At 33.7% G+C, this 16,315-nt stretch overlaps 1 protein-coding gene across 1 annotated transcript; it reads right to left on the bottom strand.

Annotated features, from left to right (window-relative positions):
* Window positions 1-4,801: 4,801 nt before the first annotated feature.
* On the bottom strand, window positions 4,802-12,124 carry LOC110799249 (beta-glucosidase 12). The gene is made up of 11 exons (XM_022004469.2): window positions 11,637-12,124; window positions 11,414-11,518; window positions 11,240-11,315; window positions 11,003-11,083; window positions 9,322-9,409; window positions 8,983-9,199; window positions 8,536-8,654; window positions 8,040-8,260; window positions 7,443-7,583; window positions 5,988-6,132; window positions 4,802-5,333 (listed from the first exon to the last, which is right to left on the bottom strand). The coding sequence occupies exons 1-11, from the start codon at window positions 12,036-12,038 to the stop codon at window positions 5,123-5,125; spliced, it is 1,806 nt and encodes a 601-aa protein (XP_021860161.2). The 5' UTR covers window positions 12,039-12,124; the 3' UTR covers window positions 4,802-5,122.
* Between the last annotated feature and the right edge of the window lie 4,191 nt (window positions 12,125-16,315).

The following is a 16,315-nucleotide window of genomic DNA, read 5'->3' as shown; positions in this document are numbered from 1 at the left end:
GAAAAGTAATGTGTGTGGATGCTTGTTTCCTAAAGTCATTTCTTGGGGGACAACTGATGTCAGCTGTAGGAAGAGACGGAAACGATTAAATGTACCCAATTGCTTGGGCAGTGGTGGAGGGGGGAAAACAACAGCTCTTGGGAATGGTTTTTCACACAATTACAGATTTTCTTAAGGTTAGGTGATGGTACTGGGTTGACACTGGTTTCAGATGAACACATGGTACACTTTCCTTCTCTTAACTCTATTTACATTCATTCAAGTCATGTTAATTGTTGTTCATGTTAATTGTTTGGTTATATCTGGTCAGTGAAGTGCAAAACAGTCAGGTTAGGTCAGGGTACTGAACTTTGGTTAGCAAAGTCAACTTTGGTAAATAAAGTCAACTTAAGTCATTAAAGTTAACATTGGTTAGTAAAGTCAAATTTGGTTAATAAAGTGAACTTTGGTCATTAAAGTCAACATAGAAGTCAACTTCAGTCATTAAAGTCAACATTGGTTAGTAAAGTCAAATTTGGTTAGTAAAGTCAAATGTGGTCATTAAAGTCAACATAGGAGTCAACTTAGGTCAGTAATGTCAACTTTGGTCTTGTAGGGTGAATCTAGGTTGTGTTGTTGGTCGTACTCGTGTCCGACATGAGTATTTTTTTTGACAAAAGCAATTGAAGTCTACTCAAATTTGAATGAGATGGTTCTCATTTCAGTTCAAGTTTTAACTAAATGATGTTTTTGGTTTGTTTGTGGTTGTATGTAGGCTATACTTAGCTCGGCTGCTACGACATTCCCCAACTGTGAACATAGGCACTGTGCAAGGCACATATTTCCACTATGGCACAAGACATTCAGGGGAGATGACATGAAGCTAATGTTCTAGAAGGTTGCCTTTGCATACAACATGGCTGATTTTAACGATGCAATTCAAGAGATGGAAGTTTTTGATCCTGATGCTGTTGTTGCCTTTAAAAAGTACAATCCCAAGTTGTTTTGCGGGGCATACTTGAGTACAGAAAATTTGGTGGATGTGATTGTCAACAACATGGCCGAAACATTTAACGGCTACATGATATAAGAAGTGCTCTGATGCAGAGATTAATCACCAAGAAAATGGAGATGGAAAAAAGTGTCAAGATTGTCTGCCCTAGAATTCAAGTGAAGCTAGATAAGGAAAAGAGTTGGGCTGCTACCTGTGATGCTTTGATTTCAGTCCCTCATAAGTTTCAGGTAAACCATTTCATGGATAGTTTACGGGTCGATTTGGGTGTTCACAAATGCACTTGCAGAAATGGGATTTAACAGGCATTCCCTATTGCCATGCTGTTGTTTCATGCATTTTTTTCCTTCATAAGAATGCTGAAGATTTTGTCCATGGTTGTTACAAGAGGGATTGTTAACTAACTTCTTACTCCGGAGAAATCGAGCCTTGTGTGGGTGAAAGGCATTGGCCTGTTGTTGATTTAGCTATTGATCCCCCTCCAATTAAGATCAGTCCCGGTAGACCGAGGACAAATAGAAGGAAGGATCCTTTTGAGAACCCGAAGAAATCGGAGAGACTAACTAAGCATGGAGTTCAGATAACTTGTAGCATATGCAAGTCAACAACCCACAATAAAAGGAGATGTCCAAGTAGGGACACTGCTGCTGCTTCCACTTCTGCTGCTCCACTTCCCAACCCTGCTCCTGCTACTGCTGCAAAGAAAACTTCAACAGCTCCACTTCCCAACCCTGCTCTTGCTACATTGAATTATCGATAAGTAAAAATTATACAAATTGATTTTCACAAAATATACATTAAGACGAATCTGACGAGATCCCACATGAATATGTTTTTCCGAAAGTGTAGATCATCAAAAATAAACAAAAGTAGATATGTGAATAGTGCAAAAGCAAAGTGTTACGCCTATTTTCAAACGGAGGAAGTACATAATGTGGTTCTATTTATTTATATACTAGATTTTAGCCCGTGCGATGCACAGATTCTAATGAATTGTTAAGTTAAAATAAATTTTTTATACATATCAACTGCTATATTTATATATTAGATTAGATTATTTTTTATTTTTTTATTTTGGATTTTCATTTTAGATTTATTTTTTTAATTATTAGAGTATTTGATTTTGGATGAAATTGTACATGTGTAATATATTAATAATTAATTAATAAAAACATCTACGTGGCGCCTAATTATTTATCTACGTGGCACTCGACTTTTTTAACTCAAAAATAATTTCAAAATATTATTTTTCGTTGGCTGAAATCATTAGATTTCCTACGTGGCGCTCTAATATTAGATTAGTGTTTGATTTTAGATTGAATTTTATTATAGACTAGTATTGAAGCCCGTGCGATGCACGGGTTTGTCAATTTTCGTACATATTTGTGTTATTATATCGTATACAAATGAGTTTTTTTTATAAATTTCCATACTCAAACTGGAGAGTTCTATTGATAAAACATGGAGAAATAACACATGTTCAATGAAAACATGATAACATTAATAACTAAATAAAAATATCTCTTCCAACAAACAATTTCAGTTATCTCCAAAATTCTGAGTAAGTAGGAGCACCACTATATATAGGGACAACTACAAAAGCCCTAAAACATAACTTGGCAGGACATCTAAGAGTCTGCAATTGTAACCTCAACCTCAACACCAGGTTCAATGGTGATTGAAGTGATCTGCTTCACCACATCAGGGGAGCTGAAGAGGTCGATGACTCTCTTGTGGGCACGCAACTCAAATCTGTCCCAAGTATTTGTTCCTGCAAGATAATTACATGGCACGGTCAATTACTAATTAGGGAAAAGATGGGTTGATCAATGCATAAAAATCGCTGATGAATTAAAGTTTGTGCTTTTTTTTTCTTGTGTGCAACTTATATGTGTAATACTCCATCATCACAGTATAAGAATTAATATACGTAAGTTAAAATACAAATATATCAATATCCAGTAGGTATACGAAGTAGTATTAAATGGACACACATAAATCGATGGAACAAAAACAATTATGCTTGTACAAAATTCTTGCGATGGAACATAAACAATGAAGCACATACAAAATTATTTTCCATAGAACATAAACAATGAAGCCTAACATAAACAATTATGATTTATGCTCGTACAAAATTCTAATTTGGTGAGGGTTGAGATTAACAATGAAGCCCAACATACAAATTTCTAATTTGGTGAGGGTTGAGATTAACAATGAAGCACGTATAATGAAGATGAGGGTTGAGATTTTTAATGTAAGGGTTGAGATTTTATGTATATGTATACAAAAAGGTGGAAGAAGTTTGTGGAATCTATCTTTATCATATTAAGTAGTTAATCTTGGCAAGACTCTAATATTATTTATTTAATTAGTTAATAACTTAATAATATGTGATGACGTGGAAATCCTACGTGGACGCTCTCAATGCTCTCCAAAAAACTCCCATTTATATATATATATATATATATATATATATATATATATATATATATATATATATATATATATATATATATATTAGATTAGTGTTTGATTTTGGATGACTTTTATTTTAGATTAGTGTTTGATATTGGATGAATTTTATTTTAGATTTATTTTATAATTATTAGAGTGTTTGATTTTGGATGGAGTTGTATATATTAGTAATTAATTAATTAAAATATCTACGTGGCACCTAATTAATTATCTACGTAGCACTTGATTTTTTTAATTCAAAAATAAATTAGAAATCTTATTTTTCATTGGCCGAAACCAATAGTAATCCTAGGTGGGCGCTCTAATATATATATTAGATTTATATCTTACGTACACTAAGATTTTGTTTTTTACGAATACGCATAAATAATTTAAAAGTTAATAATACCTAAAGTTATTGCATGTTGAGCAACATAAGTTCTTATACGGAGTAACACTTTACAAAATGCTCCTGTACATTCCACGGTTCAATAAAGGGATAGTTGAAGTTAATACATACGTATTCCAACGTGTTATTACCTAATAAGGATAATATTAAGGGATGTTGAGACAGGTCATGAGTATCAGTGTTGAGCCGCGTGGGTGCAAGTAGGGGTGTGCAAAAGTTGGTCCGGATCGAAAAATAGACCGGACCAGACCGACCCAGACCGGACCAGACCGGACCGAAGGCAATCGGTTCGGTCTTCGGGTCGAGAAATATTAATTTTCGGTCTTCGGTGTGGTCCGGTCCGGTCCGGTCAAAAACCCGATTTTGGGCCGGACCGATTTTTCCTTAATAAAATAAAATATATTCTATTTAAAAATGTAATTCTCTCCTTTAATATGTTGTAAATATTACTATATTGTGATATATTTTATTTAAGCTTCCAAAAAAGGCCTTAAACAATTGGCTTTATATATTTTTTTTTTCTTTTTTACCATAATTTTTAGAAAAAATAAAAATTATATAGAAATAGGTCTACAACCGGTCCAACCCGGCCCGTTCCGGGTTTTGGACCGATTTTTTCGGTCCGATCCGGTCCGGGTTTGGACCGATGAACACCCCTACCGTGCAAGGGGGGTCCATCGACCCCCAAAGAAAAATTGAAAAAATAAAATTTATAGCTGAGAGCTAAGAGACCAATTATATCTAGAAACGATCGATATCTTAGGTTATACTAAAAACCAGCTCCGCACATAAGACATCGCGTATAATTACGGGGATAAGCCTAAGATAAAAGTCTTTAGAAACGACCAGTCTCTTAGAATTTTGAATAATAGATACGTATCCAAATTCAATTCAATTAAAAAGATCAGTTATTTAAATACCTGCTCCCTTAAGCCTGCAGAAAATAATTGTAATAATTTTGTAGGTATTTGATTGTAATATGAATATTTATTAATTTTAGGACAATACATTTTTTTAGGTATACATTGTGTGTTGTTGAAAATTACCACACACAAACACTCTAAAAATCTTGGATACGCCACTGCCGACTCCCCGAAAAAAAAAACTGGCTCCGCCACTTATGAGGATCATCCCCTAATTAAAGACCCAACTAAGGTTTTAATTAATATTCAACCATAGCATCTTCCAACCTAAAGATTGGGGTTCAATATCCTGCATCCCGTGTGGTGATCGATCATCATATATTCATTTGAAGCTAAGGTATTTCATTGTTGAGTGGAGGGAGCCATGAAATGAGTGAACCACATGGAAGACGCCTTACGATAACGTCTATGCCTATCAAGATAATCAACATAGTTAAGGCCATAGCGTGTTTGGTATCCTCCCACATCCACTTCCATATTATCTGCCAAAGACCATACAAAGTATCCCTTCACATTTGTACTCACTGATTTTCCGTCCTCTTTTGTAATGTCCCTGCACGTCGATCAGTTTAGTATCATTCATGTCAACTCAATTCAGTTCAATTTAGTAAAATGGGTGATGAACTGATGATAAAGGTCGTAAGTTGCGATAATATTTAGTTGTCACAATTTTACGTGTTGGAGTTTAATTGGTACATGTATGCTCCACGTAGGCTATGCGTCATCATCATATTTTTACTATCAATGCAATATTTTTACTATAAAAATACGTAAATACGGTAATCAATATAAAGAAGGAAACTAATTAGAATATTAAGATTTTCCTACATTTTTATGAAACATGTATAATATAATATATAATTTAAATATTTTAATTTTCTATTTAAATCGCGACACATAAACATGCCATGTCATCATTGTGATACGGCTTGAAGATCGCATGTTGCTACCTTTATCATTTTCGTAGTAAAATTTATCTCAAAAGAACAAAGCATAAAACAGATATAGATAAAGAAAAAGGAGGAGTGTAGTTTAATACGTGCGTAACAGTTCAGGTTAGTAACATTCAATTCAATTCACTTTAGTTTAATTCAATGAAATTTAGCCGGCCATTTCCCTAAAGAAATATTTAATAAAACAAATTGCTCAAAAGATTATAGGGAAATAAAAAGGAGATATGGTTGAAGGAGTGTAGTATAATACGTACGCTAAAGCTTCACGAAGATTGAAGAGATGCTCGTTAATATCCTTGATCCGATACTCATCAAGAAGTGCTTCTCGGATTTCTTCGATGTTTTTATTTGCTGCTAAATCCTTAATGGATCCCGTAATTGTGGGCGTTGCAGGAACACCTGGTTACATGTATACCTTATTAATTCATTCGATCATGTCTTGCGTATATATAAAATACACATGTCACATCTTGGTGTAAAAATTTTCAGTCAAAAAATCGTTACCTAAAAAATATATATACTTCTTTTTTTTTATCGCAATTTAGAAGGTGGACCATGGTGGACATAGAGCATGGTGGACCTTAAAAACACTCGTATATAATTGAAAGAACATCTGGTTACAAGAAAAGAACATGCACATTTTTTTTATTTAGGTTTTTAATATATAGTAAAATAATATACTATTTTTATAACAAACAAGTAAAATATTATATCGCATATTCTTTTGCCGTAGTGTCATGTTCTTTTGCTTATGCACATATGTTCTTTTGGTGCACCATGCTCTATGTGCACCACGGTCCATAGTCCACGGATTGAGCATATTAATCATATCAAATATATTGGTCAAATTATCATATTAAACATATAAAATCAATAATACGTAGTAGGACGAAAATTGTATATTATATGATAAAAAGAGTATGTTCGAGATTTATTAATTACGCAATAGATTTAAGGATATTGTCAAATAATAATGTTTAAATATCCATGCGTGCACGAGACCTAATCTAGTTTACATATGTATAGAAATAAGTTGGCTAGTGTTAAATACGGGTTTGGGCCGCACCTGTCACCAAGAGAGTCCACTTAACAAGACCGTAGGAGGTTCCACCTTAAAACCACATATATGGCTATAAGGGGAGTAACCCCTTGGCCTTATTAAGTGTTTAACTCTTTTCTCTTTTATCAATGTGAGACTCTCACACGTGATGTTTCATGGGTCAGATCTTAACATTTCCCCTCACGTGTGAGGTCCTTTTTCAATATGGGTCACATGTGTTGTTTCATGGGTAAGAGTGTCTTTTATCACTCCCCTCACATGGAATCCGTTCACTTGATCCAGAATACAGCATAGTAAGGTCCCAGATGTGGGCCTGACTCTGATATCATGTTAAATACGGGTCTGAGCCGCACCCGTCACCGAGAGAGTCCACTTAACAAGACCGTAGGAGGTTCCACCTTAAAACCATATGGATATAAGGGAAGTAGCCCCTTGGCCTTATTAAGTGTTTAACTCTCTTCTCTTTTATCAATGTGAACTCTCACACATGGTGTTTCATGAGTCAGATCTTAACTACTAGCTTAGGTGAGAAGAACAGATTTGGGCCGTTGAATGATGCATATCTAACGGCCATGAGCCAATGATATATTCCGTGCAAATAAAGGCATTATGGTAAAGAAGATTTACGAAATTTATGTTAATAACTCACCATTTTCAGTTACATATACTTCTGGGTTGTTGTATCTGTGCTTAACGTAAATCAACAAGTCTCTCAGTCCTGTAGGAACCACATAAATATCGTTGCTTTGTGGAGCTGGAGTCCCAATGTACGTTCCTTCCTTATTTTGCACTGAAGAATGAGCAAACGGATAACATTTAGTATATACTAGAATTAGTAAAGATGGCAATGGGCCGAGCTAACCTGTGCACCGAAGAAGTCGTGGGTTGAGATTGGGCCCCATTATTTTGGAAAAAGTACGATAAGAACCAATACGACAATGCAAGTTAAGTTGACTAAAATTAGGTTTAGGCACGAGGCCCGACCCGACAAGAGGGCACATAGGCTTGGGCCATGTTTGAGCCTCGTTTTTTTTTAATTCAGATACGAGACAAGTGGGCTTGGTTTGTGCCGTACCCGTACTGTATCAATGCACGTGAACTCGGCATGAAGCATGACCAAACTCATCCGACAACCAGCTTTACATACTAGTACATGAAATATATGGCGATAAACAAATAAAGAAATTGAAATTCATGTAAATAGTAAATGTTAAGAACGTTGAGATAGTAAGAGCTAATGAATCACCTCCTTGCTCTATGAACTCCGTACGACACTGTCCATAGGTGGTGTCAATAGTGGATATGTGAGAGGGTGTGACATATCTTGCAGTATAATAGTTGAGGCCTATGAAGTCGAAAGAACCTTGCACCATTGCCTTTTGCTCTGGGGTAAACTTTGGAAGCCCCCCGATTACAAGATCCTGCATTACTTTCGGGTATTCACCATTCACCAGCGGATCCATGTACCTAAAAATATACAGTAAATATAAAACAAATTTAGGCAAATTTAGTTTATCAATTTTACGAATAACTATCTTTTACAATTTTTTGTTTGTTTGTTTGTAAACAACTACTTCAAGTATGTTTTTGTGTTGGAAGCCATACTACTCCACTATTTTTCTCATTTTAAAAGTAAGATATCTCTTTCGTTTTTAATTATTGATTCAAAGCTTTTTTCTCAACTTTTGTGTGTAAGATTTCCATAGAGATCGTGCAACACACAATTTGTGCTTTCGACTTACCAACCCAACATCATTTCTAAAGATGCCTTTTGGGCCTCTATATGGTGTCCATTTTTCCTGTCATAAGGCTCGAACCACAAAGATGATAGTGAAATTCCAATCTTTCCATCTTGAATTTCCTAAAAAGAAAAATAAGATCGATATAGTTAGGATACATATGTGCTACTTACTTCTTCTGTTTAGAAATAGTTGCTCCACTTTGATTTTCAAGTTTTCCAACACATAATTAATTATTAATAATTTTTTTAAAATAATTTGAAAATTAGACATTAAGATTAATCCAACCATTTTTTTTATGATAACAATATAATATTTTTATATGTGTAAAAAAGAGAGTCAAAGTTAATATAAAATGAAAGTGGTGCAACTATTTCTATAAGAAAGAAGTATACTATATAGAGCTGTCAAAATTCAAACAGATGGTGTCGTGTCAACACTGATGATCACCTGGTAAGTATCTCTGTAATGTTGGACAACGGCAGCATGAGATAGGATGATGTTGTGGGTGGCAACATATGGGCTTGGATCAATTGTATTGTCTGCAGGCAGCCCTGTTTTGAACCCGAATGAACCAAAATTATAGGGTTCATTTATAGTTATCCAATTCTTAACCCGATCACCAAAGTTCTTAAAACATACATCCGCGTAGTATTTGAAGTCCTTTCTACATCCAACAAAAAATAAACAAAAATAAGAACAAGATATTTGCTAGTTTATGTAGTAGTCTGCGCATATTTACATAGAGTTATATAGAGATCGAGATGGAAGGGAGAAAAAGAAAATTACATTATATCCTCGCTCAAAAAACCGCTATATTTGTCTTGTACACTTTGGGGGAGGTCGAAGTGAAACATCGTCACGAAAGGGGTGATTCCTTATTATGCACCGACAGAAATATTAATCAGATACGGAGTAGCTAAAATTAAGGCTAGTATTAATGTATTATGCATCGAGGGGGGTGGTTTTACTGTTTTGACCGTACATAATTGCTAATGCACACATTTAACTATCAATATCTTTAATTTTATATTAGTAAAAAATATATATTGTTTTTGATATTCTATAGTGTGTTTGCAAACTGTAGGTTTAATGAGGAAAAGTAGGTAAAAGTGTGGAAATAGAAGATTATCTTGATTTTAGCTTGTTTGGTAGTTTAAATGCAAAAGTCATGAATCAACTAGTTATATTTCAAAATTTTATCAATAAAAATAGATAATTTTGCATATATAAGGTGAACTTTTAAATATTTTAAGTTAACTTTTATTCCGGTGTACAATATTTATTGTACACCACTTGTAAATAATTTAAATATTTATTGTACACCACTTGTAAATAAGTATTTGTGGTTATACTTTGCCTAGTGAATTTGCGACTCTTTCCCTTTCGACAGTGGCGGAAAAATTGCGGAAATTTGTGAAAAAGTGTAATATTCCGTTTTCCATAGTTCCACAATAATTAGCAAAACAAAATAAAATTTAGAGATTTCCACATATTTTTTCAGATTTATTTTTCTATAGATTTTCATTGTTTTACTTTTCCTCACATCTTGACATTAACTTGGTTTTCACATACAATGTTAAACTATTCATTGATACGAATCAAATAAGACCTCACATGTAGGGATGACAATGGGTTCAAGACCCGACCCAGACCCGGTTGAACCCGGTCTATTTTTAAGGGTCTGAGTCCAAAAAAATTAGACCCTGTGGATCTGGGGCGGATCTGGGTCTTTGTTCAATGTGGCGGGTCTGGGTCCGGGTCCAAGAATTAAAGATCCAGACCCGGTCCTGATCCGACCCACAAACTCATATATATAATTTTTTTAAAACATTATTAAAGTTTAAACATAATTCAATCTTTACGTGCTAAACTTTATTCAGTTCTTAAACTATTCAAAAATTGTTTGACGTGACATATAAATAATAATATTAGAAACTTTAAATACTTATTGTATTACAAGGCTAATATGATTTTTTTTCCTAAATAAATTTAACGAATATTCCATATTTAGTGGTTTTATTAAAGCAACGTTACGTTTACATACAAAAAATGGGCGAAAAAATTACGTAATAAAAGAAAAATGAGGGACAAATTTTTTTGGAAAACAAATTCGCTTAGACCCATTTAGGACCTAGATCCGACCCTAGACCCATTAGACCTAGTGGATCTGAGTTTGGATCTGATTTATTTGGACCCAACGGATCTGGGTCGGATCTGGATCCACCTCTTAAAAAACGGGTCTGGATATGGATCATGTCAGACTCGGTCCAGATCCGAGCCATTGTCATCTCTATTCACATGACTATTTTTCTATTGAAAATAATTTAATAGATTTTCATTTAAATAGTTGCAAGATCTCAAATAAGAAGAGCATTTATAAAGGGAGGGAGGGTTGAAGAATGAATGAAAGAGCAAGATAAGTAGTTGGTATGTATTAACAATTAACAATAATATTATGATCGAGTACCGTTATCAATCAGTTGATTGATCAAGTTATTATAGAAGTCAATTCCTTGTTGATTGACGAAACTGTTGTCGACACCCGCATCTACATGTTTACAAAAGGGGAAAAAAAATGAAAGAGAAAAACACAAATTAAGTATACATTACAGAAGAGATAATAGTTTTGGTTATTATATACTACGTACACGACTACGTACGTGTTTACGTATGTTGATGAAATTAATTGGATGTTGTGACTTACAAGGTAATATTCTGGACCATGAAATGGAGAACCTATAAGCAGTCATGCCCATGTCTTTCAATAGCTGAACATCATCCTGTAAAATTAATGACAGATTTGGAGATACCTTAATTAATTGTATTCATCTCACGAGTACAATATATATAGGTATGCTAATGAGGTACGCTACACTACCTGATAGAGACTGTATGAATCAATAGCCATCTGGTTCCCGCCACTCGAAATCATGGAATCCCAGGTACTTGGTGCTCTTCCACCTTCTTTTCCATTTCCTTCAGTCTGTAATTTTGACATAAATATAAACATTACTAACTAGCTAGTGAAATTAATATTACAATTACGTACACTTGATCTTGATCTTGATCGTAAAGGATCGGAAAAAGATCGATCTAGAAACCTGAAAGGCAGAAGTGGAGGCACCAAATACGAAACCAGGAGGAAAATCAGATCTTTTAACGTGAGTTGGTATAACAATGGTGGCAGGCTCCAAGCCAGGAGCCAACACCACAGACATACTAGTGCTACCATCCTTAAATGCTGTTTGTTGTGCTAGTGTTTGTGGCACCATCGTCGATATCTTATGTGGTGGCACTGGCGCCGCCACCAGATTATCTGCAGCGTTATTATTATCAAGGGCATTATTGCATAACAAGGGCCTTTTGTAGTTTTTGTTGGTATAGTTTGAGTTTAGCTTCTTTATTTGGAAGATTGAGCTATTGGTAACCTTTTCATGATCATGGGAATAAATGGAGAAATGCTTATACCCTAGATGCATTCCAATTCCACAAGAGTGACCCATTATTATTGCTAATAGTATTAGTGCAACTCTAACTAGCTAGATGACAAGTACAGGATATATTATTGTTTTAGGCACAAGTCACCTTCCTTGTTGCATATCTTATTTATACTAGTTTTGTAAGAGAATATGCACCAACGTACCACCCAAATTATGAGAGACTTTCTTACACATAAGACCGTGATTTCAGCAATAAAAATATATACATGCTGCCGTATTTGATTAGAAAGTATAACTATTTGATCAAATAATGACAAATTAATTAAGTGTAACTACTACTCTTACGTATTTGATTAGAAAGTATTACTATTTGATCAAAATATCTTGCGCGCACAAGGTGTACAATAAATTTATTGTACAATAAATTTATTGTACACCAAGATAACTTTTATGCAGTTTTTTTGTAACTTTAACCTACTTTTTAGTAACTTTTATATTATAAAAATAAAAAGTTGATAGATAAACATTTTAAAGTGTTCAATGATTAATTTGTACATTATTAGTGATTTTGAAGAAATAATTTTTATATAAATGAAAAAATTTATCATTAAAAAGTAGATAACTTTTAAGTGTTTTGAGTCAACTTTTACTTCGGTGTTACAATATTTATTTTACACCACTTATAAATAAAAATTTGTGCTATTTGATTGATTATAACTAATTGAACATAAATCTAGCCAGCAAGAAGGAAAAATATCTAGAGGATTATTTCTTAAGTTACAGTGCACCATCCTTGTTGCATACGTTATTTATACTCCCTCCGTTATTGATTATTAGTCTAATTTGGAATCTTGACACTATTTAAAATTGAATCTAATCTTCTAATTTCTTTCCAGTACGTACTTCAAAACATATTCATTATGTAAGATCTTATTTTGTTCGTCTTAATGTGTAGTTTAACAATATCAAATTTTTATATTTTTTTAACATACGTATTTGGAGATATTTACATTTAAATATATAGTTGAAACGAGTTGAAAAGTCAAAACAGAAATAATATTTAAGAACGGAGGGAGTACCTATTTTGATTCATTGTAATTAACTAAACTAGTTTTTATTTCGTGTGATGCACGAATTTCTTAATTTAAAAATTCGGTTACATTGTTTATAAGGTAGGATATCGCAAATTTTGAATTAATAAAACCTGAAGCATTTGGAATATAATCAAATTAAATTCGGAATGGGAAGCAAATAAAATTAATTTTGAAATAAAATGGATATCTAAATAAGAAGGAGAAGTGAAAATGATGAATATAAATGATAATTTAACAAAAACAAAAATATATAAAAGAGATGACATGTGACATCACTTTATGCAAACATTGTATTTTAAAATATTGCGGAGTAGTATAAATTTTAAGTTTTTAACTATTTGAATAAAAAATATAACTACAAGACCGTAATATCTACTCCGTATGTCTTTTTAGCCAAATTATGTCTGGGGCAAATTACCTAGTCTCTCCGAATCTCGTATTTTAACAATTTTTTATTGTTCCAGTCTAATGACACATATTGATCGACATACTCGATAACTCGAATACTATAATGATATCTACATGTTAATGCACAAAAATGATGCTTCCTTCTGCATATGATTCATTACCAATTGCGTTATCAATTGTCATGACCTCGCGGCACTCGTGCACCTAAACTATAACTCTTTTTTTTTTTTTTTTGTTAACACCCGAGTTACCATTGGGGCTTTGTTTGGTGGAAAGGAATCGGAAAAATAAATAGAAAAAAAAAATATGGGTTTACGTGTTTGGTTTCAAAAATTAAATTGGATTTCATAGGAAAAGAAAGGAAATGAAAGGAAAACATCATTAATAAATCTTTCATTTCATTTCCTCCCAAAAGTGGGGGAATTTGGAAGGAAAAGACAATTTAAAGTTGACAAATCATTTTCCTTTCTTTTCCCCTCACTTCCTTCCATCAAACACAACAACGGAAAATAAATTAAGTTTCATTTCTCTTCTTTTCATTTCTCTTCCCTTCTCTTCCCCTTCCTTTACTAATATATTGTACCAAACAAAGCTTTATGGTTAATTTGGATTCGGGGCGACTTTTGGGTAAATAGGTTCCAGTCCCCTCCCAATTGTTATTGTGGGGGATCGAACACACGGTCATCCCTATCAAGTTTAGCCCCAATCGCCACTGAACCAACAGACAATTGGTAAATATAACAGTTAATTATAATAAAAAGCTCTTGCACGCACAACGTTTACAATAAATTTATTGTACATGTGATAACTTTTACCCAATTTTTTGTAACTCCTATTATGTTTTTGTTAACTTTTATATTATGAAAAAAAATTGTTGAATAAAATATTTTAAAGGGTTTAAATAGTTATCTTTATACATTATTAGTGATTTGAAGGAATACCTTTTATTAAAATAAAATAATTTATCAGTATAAATACTCCATCCGTATTTAAATAAGAGATACAATTGGACGGGTACGACTTTAAGGAAAAATAGTTGAATGAAATAAAATAATAATGCAAGTTGGGTTAGGGAAAATATTTTAATCAAGTAAAATAAGTGCGGACCAATAAATTTTTGAGGGGTGTGGGGAGGGGGTCGGGGTTTATAAAATTAATTATTTAATGTGGTAGTGGGCGAAAAGTTTTATTTAATTAGATGGTGGGTTTGAAAAATTACTAAAAATGGCAAGTGTATCTCCTATTTAAATAAGGCCATAAATGGTAAGTGTATCTCCTATTTAAATACGAAGGAAATAGATAACTTTTACATATATCGGTAACTTCTAAACATTTTGAGTTAACTTTTAGTCCAATTTACAATATTTATTGTACACAATTTGTAAATACCGCACGAGCGTCCGCAGGGACCAACGGGTGAAACCCCTTCTCATCGGGGATCACAGGCACCTCCTCCGTGATCCTAGACCCGCCCGCTGTGGTATAACGAACCACACAGTCAGGCGGCATCCAACCGCCGAGATCAGTAGGCTCAGGCTTCAATGCAGACAAACAACAAGTGTGAACACAACAAAAAGAGCAAAACACGTGCATATCAATAAAATCCTAAGATTACACGTACCTCGACGACCGGAGGAAGCAAGAGCCGGTGTCGCACAAAATCAGAATAGATGGCATCAATCATCACCAGCTCGCCCGTAGGCACGCCCTATCGCAGCACCGCCCGATGACTAGAAAGGATGCCCGTAGAACTTATCATGGATATAGAGAATATAATCAAGTGCATCGATTCATCATGTTGAGGAATTAAGGAAGTTGCCAAATAATTTTTTTTTTCTAAAAGGAAGAATAAAATAAATGAAAAGTGAACTAGACAAGTGAACTAGAATGAAAAGTCAAACAATGATGCCACTCCCTGGCAACGGGGCCATTTTGATAAGCGAATTTTGCGTCGTTGGAGAACACCACTTAATCAAACAAAATTCATATACTCCTAAATGAACCAACTATATTGACTATAGTGGAAACCATAGGGATTGTCCCAAGAGAATGGATGTTTTTCTTTTCAAACTAATTATATTCACAAGCTAGTTCAAACGGAATATTTATTTGACTATGTATTTATTTATTTATAAAGCTATTGAAATCAAAATATAGGAAACATGCACATGTAAAAGAAATATGCACAAAGTAAAAGAAACTCTATAGATTTCGGGGATTAGCAAAGGAATTCGAATTGGGAGTTTCGGAGATTCTAAATGCTCATGACATGCAATGACTAAATGAATGAATGCAATGACCAATATATGGCTTCAAATACCTTTCCATTTCAAGCACTTCTCAAATAATCCTAATCTAGCTTTCGCTACAATCAAGACTTGCAGAAGTACTAAAGAACGAACAAGCCACAGTAATGCAAGCCATGCACAAATCACACTTTCGTGCCAATTCGGAGCTAAACACTCCAACATTATAGAAATTTAAGTTTGCTAATTCTAAACTAACTAGACACGAAATCAAACATCATTTAATCAATTTAATCACACTAACAATCACAATTATTCTCCAAAATCCTCAATTCTACATCCAAAGCTTAAACCCTAATCTCTAGATTATGAACTATTCACTAAGCATGATTAGAAATATGATTAAACTAGCACAAAAGCTAATCATGAAGCTAATCTATACTAATATATTAAAAGGCGTTTATAAGAACGTATATGTGTCGCGTAGAGCTCTCCTTATTACGCCACATCATCACTACTAAGTATCATGACACGTCATTGACAACCAAAAAACATGTAGTAAGGATTGAACACTAGACCTCTTGAATTAAAA

Source organism: Spinacia oleracea, chromosome 2, assembly GCF_020520425.1.
Source record: "Spinacia oleracea cultivar Varoflay chromosome 2, BTI_SOV_V1, whole genome shotgun sequence".
NCBI classification, from domain to species: domain Eukaryota; kingdom Viridiplantae; phylum Streptophyta; class Magnoliopsida; order Caryophyllales; family Amaranthaceae; genus Spinacia; species Spinacia oleracea.
Note: the sequence above shows the minus strand (reverse complement) of the source record. Positions and strands in the feature narration are given on the sequence as shown.